The 5547-nt window shown below is 49.8% G+C and overlaps 1 protein-coding gene across 1 annotated transcript in view; it reads left to right on the top strand.

Moving 5' to 3' along the window:
• Positions 1-2440, top strand: part of LOC122554866 (nesprin-3-like) — an 84935-nt gene extending 82495 nt beyond the window's left edge. Inside the window, exon 13 of the mRNA XM_043700214.1 lies at positions 2271-2440. Within this exon, the coding sequence (XP_043556149.1) occupies positions 2271-2440 (170 nt within the window). The remainder of the gene's footprint in view (positions 1-2270) is intronic.
• Positions 2441-5547: the final 3107 nt, after the last annotated feature.

The raw sequence follows: 5547 nt of genomic DNA on the forward strand, positions 1-5547 counted from the left end.
GACGATGCCTTCCAGCTCATCTCCTCCACTTGCTGCATCTCCACTCTTGATCCCCACCCCTTCCAACGCAAGAAGGACAGAATCCCCCAGTCTTCACCTTCCACCCCACCAATCTTCGTATATTAGTGATGATTTGGAGATGCCGGTGGGGTGTACTAAGTTAAAAATCACACAACACCAGGTTATAGTCCAACAGGTTTAATTGGAAGCACTAGCTTTTGGAGCGCCACTCCTTCAGTCAACCACCTGATGAAGAAGCGTCGCTCCGAAAGCTAGTGCTTGGACTATAACCTGGTGTTCTGTGATTTTTAACCTTCGTATATATCACGTAATCTTCCGCCACCTAAAACAGACCCCACCACACGGGTAGGGACTTGGGGGATGGGAAGGGAGGTTATTCAAAATTGTCGAACTCAATGTTCGTCAGGTGCATGGGGTAGTCCATCTTCCATAGCTGCACCAGTACCATTCCCCGCCTTTTCTTCCGCTACATTGATAATTGTGTCAGTACCACCTCATGCTCCCACAACGAGGTTGGACAGTTCATCAACTTCACTAACACCTTCCACTCTGACCTCAAGTTCACCTAGACCGTCACAAGCACCTCCCACCCCTTCCTGGATCTCTCCATCTCCATTTCCAGTGACCGACTCAACACGGACATCTACTTCAGGCCCACAGCTACCTAGACTACAGCACTTCCTACCCCCCCTCCTGTAAAAACACTATCCCCTGCTCCTTGTTCCTTCACCACGGCCCGTCTGCTACCAGGAGGACCAGTTCCACTCTGGAGTATCCCAGATGGCCTCCTTCTTCAAGGACTGCAATTTCCCATCCCAAGTAGTCAACAATGCCCTCCGACGCATCATCTCTGCTTTCCACAGCTCCATCCTTGGCCCCACCCCTCCAGTTGTGGCAGGGACTGAGCCCCCCGGTGCTCGCCTTCCACCCCGCCAGCCTTTGGATGCAGTGCAATATTCTCTGCCATTTCTGCTACCTACATACAGGCCCCACCACCAGAGATTTATTTCCCTCCCAGTCCCTGTCTGTGTTCCACAGGGACCAGTCCCTCTGCAACTCCCTTGATAGGTCCATGCACCCCCACCAATCCACCCTCCACTCCCGACACCTTCCCTTACCACTGAAGGAGGTGTGGAACCTGCACTGACACCCCATCCCACCTCCAACTGGGGCCTCAGCAGATCCTTCCACATATGGCAGATTTTCCTGCACATCTACACACGTCATCCACTGTGTCCGTTGCACTCGATGTGGTTTCCTTTACATTGGGGAGACAGGAATGGTTCAGGGAACATCTCTGGGACACACACACGCCGCGTGGCCGAACAGTTCAACTCCCCCTCCCACTCTCCAAGGACATGCAAGTCCTGGCCTCCTCCATCGCCAAATCCAAGCTACACTTCATCTTCTACCTTGGGATCAATATTGATTTTTCCAGTTTCCTCATTTCCCCTCCCCCCATCTTATCCCAGATCCAATCCTCCCAATTTGGCACCACCTGCTTGAACTGTCCTACCTGTCCATCTTCTTTCCCACCTACCCACTCCGACCTATCACCATCACCCCCTCACCTTCATCGACCAATAGCATTCCTAGCTACCTTTCCCCCAGCCCATACCCCTCCCATTTATCTCTCAGCCTCCTTGGGCACCGCCACATTGCTGATGAAGAAGTTATGCTTGAAACATCGACTCTCCTCCTCCTCGGGTGCTGTCTGACTGGCTGTGCTTTTCCAGCACCACACTTTTTAACTCTGATTTCCAGCATCTGCAGTCCTCACTTTCTTTCACAAGACTTCCTAAACAAGTGGTCTGCTCTGAGCTCCACAATGGGAAGCAATCACAGAGGACAGAGGAAAGCCTCCCTAAACAAATGCAACCCCCTCACATACACATGCTAATTGTTTTCCCTAGAACTACTCAAAGTGGAGAAGAACCATCCATGAAGATGCAACCACTTTGAACATCATCGAGTGAAGCGTGTGGTAGTTAGACACAAGCAGCAGAAAGAGCCAAATATTCCACAGAGGCCCACCCACCCCCACCTCCTCAATTACCACATGCCCCCACCCCCCCACCTCTCAAATACCCCCTGCCCCACCCCCCACCTCCTCAAATACCACCTGCCCCACACTCATCCTATGGCTGTGTCTGTGCATCCAGAATAAAAAGCAATGAGTAATTCTCCTGACAGCATGTGGACCCACAGCATATTTTTTTTCGGTTATTACGAGTCTAAATTATCCAAAGGCACCAGATACAAAACGTTTCAAGAATTGATGGATCTGGTTAAGGAATATTCTGACCCCCAAGCCGCCTCTAAGTCTGAGATGCTATTAAGTTTACTTGATAGCTCAAGAACCAGGGAAATCTTCACTGTGATTTTTGATGAAGCTAAGATGTCTGGCAGAGGCATGTGATTTTGGTTTAACCATAAGTGAGATGCTGAGAGACCATTTGGATGTCGGAATAATGATGTGACCATGCAGAAACCCTTAGTAAATGAAGCCTAACTCGACTTCAAACAAGTGATACAACTGCATTTGTCATTAGGAAATGCAAAGTGAAGCTTATGACTTTCAGGATATTGTGATGGAAGTGGACACCCTCGCCAGGCTGATTGAACTTGGGGAGCACCACTTAAGTGAAGGCAGTTTCTTAGCCTCACTCAGCACATATCCTGATCAGAGAGATTCTAGGTCAGCCCACAGCAAAACCCCAAAACATAGCCAAGCTTTGGCCAAATGGTTAAAATTTTCTCGAGGATCTGGGCGCTGACCTTCACAAAGTGGACCTGAGCCATGCGTATCTGCAATTGTGATTCTGGGAGGATTCCCAAATGAATGCTACAATTAGTACCCATAAGGGTTTGTACTAATACCATTTGGGGTTTCATCATCCGGTAGATAAGAGGGAATATTTTGTAAGGTTTTACCCAGGTTGTCATTTATCTAGACATAATACAGATACAAGATCCTTTATCTGAACATCTAAAAACCGAAAAGCTCCAAAATCTGAAGGTTTTTTTATGCAGTTTTTTTCTCATGAACAAGGTTGTTTGGCGAGCAAACAGTTAACCCAAGTGTTTGGCTGATGCTGAATGAAGATATGCCCAGATGGAGAAGGAGGGTTTGGTGGTCATCTCTGGCATGAGAAAGTTCCACCATACCTTTATAGATGTTAATTTGTAATATTGACAGACCTAAAACCTCTGCTTGTGCTACTAAAATAGGACAGGGCCGCGCCACCCATAGCTACAGGTCGAATTCAGGAGTGCATACAATTACTGTCTAGGATGCTATGTAACAAATACAGTTACCTTCAGCAGCCCCCCACTGGCAGATAAACCATTGGTGGTGCCACCACTAGAAGAGTCCATTCTGGTTTTATACTTTCTGGGCACCTTTCCAACAATATCAGACTGTGGACACAAAAATATCCTGTCCTGGCAAAACTAAAACAAGTGGTGGTGCTGAGGGAAACAAAGGGCCATCACAATGAGAAGTGAAACCTTTCTGGACTCTGCGAGACCAGATCACCTTAGAAAACGGCATTTTCCAGGGAACTAGCGCCAGGAGTCTGAGAAAGTATACAAGGTCCTTTAATGAATTCTTTGCTTCAGTATTCAATACTGAAACAGACTGATATGCCTGAACAGATTTAAGTTAGGAAATACAATGTGCTGAAAATGTTGAAAAACATAAGGACAGATAAATCTCCTGGGCCAGACAGGATATACCCAAGGTTACTATTGGAAGTAAGGGGAAAAGATTACTGTGCCTTTGGCGATGATCTTTGCATTCTCACAGTCCACTGGAGTAGTACCAGATGATTGAAGGGTGGCAAATGTTATCCCCTTGTTCAAGGAAGAGAATAGGGATAACCCTGGGAATTACAGACCAGTCACCTTACATCAGTGGTGGGCAAAGTATTGGAGAGGATTCTGAGGGACAGGATTTATGATTATTTGGAAAACCATAGTTTGATCAGAGATAGTCAGCATGGCTTTGTGAGGGGCAGGTCATGCCTCACAAACCTTATTGAATTATTTGAGGATGTGACAAAACACATTGAAGGTAGAGCAGTGGATGTGTGTACATGGATTTTAGCAAGGCGTTTGATAAGGTTCCCCACGGTAGACTCATTCAGAAAGAAAGGAGGCATGGGATACAGAATTGGCTGGCCCATAGAAGACAGAGAGTAGTGGTAAATGGGAAGTATTCAGCCTGGAGCTCAGTGACCAGTGGTGTTCTGCAGGGATCGGTTCTGGGACCTCTGCTCTTTGTGATTGTTATAAATGAGTTGGATGAGGAAGTTTGCTGGAGGTGCTGGCCATTGACAACGGGCCATCACTTACCAGCAGGGAATTCGAGTATTTCCTAAAGTTGAATGGCATTCACCAGATAAGAACAGCTCCAGACCATCCCACAGCTACCTGGATTACACCTCTTCCCACCCCACCTCCTGCAGAAATGCCATTGCGTATTCCCAATTCCACTGCCTCCACCGTATCTGCTCCCAGGAGGACTGGTTCTACCACAGAACACATCAGATGGTCTCCTTCTTTAGAGACCGCAATTTCCCTTCCCATATGGTTAAAGATGCCCTCCAACGCATCTCATCCACATCCCGCACCTCCGCCCTCAGACCCCACCCCTCCAATCGTAAAAAGGACAGAATCCCTCGGTTCTCACATTTCACCCTACCAACCTTCACATAAACTGCATCATCCGCCAATATCTCTGCCACCTCCAAACGGACCCCACCACCAGGGATATATTTCCCTCCCCACACCTTTCCGCCTTCCACAAAGACCGTTCCCTCCGTGACTACCTGGTCAGGTCCACGCCCCACTACAACCCACCCTCCCACCCTGGCAACATCCCCTGCCACCACAGGAAGTGCAAAACTTGTGTCCACACCTCCTCCCTCACCTCCATCCAAGGTCCCAAAGGAGCCTTCCACATCCATCAAGGTTTCACCTGCACATTCACCAATGTCATTTCTTGTATCCGTTGCTCCCGATGCGCTCTCCTTTACATTGGGGAGACTGGGCGCCTCCTAGCAGACTGCTTTAGGGAACATCTCCGGGACACCCGCACCAATCAACCACACCGCCCCGTGGCCCAACATTTCAACTCCACCCTCCAACTCTGCCGAAGACATGCAGGTCTGGGCCTCCTCCATGACTGCTCCCTCACCACCTGACGCCTGGAGGAAGAATGCCTTTTTTTCCGCCTCGGAACACTTCAACCCCAGGGCATCAATGTGGACTTTACCAGTTTCCTCATTTCCCCTCCCCCCCACCTTACCCCAATTCCAACCTTCCAGCTCAGCACCTCCCTCATGACCTGTCCTACCTGCCAATCTCCCTTCCCACCTATCCGCTCCACCCTTTTGCCACCTTCTCCCCAACCCCCCCCCCCCCCCCCCCCCCCCCCCCCCCCCCCCCCGGCCCCCCCCCCCCCCCCCCCCCCCCCCCCCCCCCCCCCCCCCCCCGCCCCCCCCCCCCCCCCCCCCCCCCCCC

Source organism: Chiloscyllium plagiosum, chromosome 12 (genome assembly GCF_004010195.1).
Source record: "Chiloscyllium plagiosum isolate BGI_BamShark_2017 chromosome 12, ASM401019v2, whole genome shotgun sequence".
Taxonomy (NCBI): Eukaryota; Metazoa; Chordata; class Chondrichthyes; order Orectolobiformes; family Hemiscylliidae; genus Chiloscyllium; species Chiloscyllium plagiosum.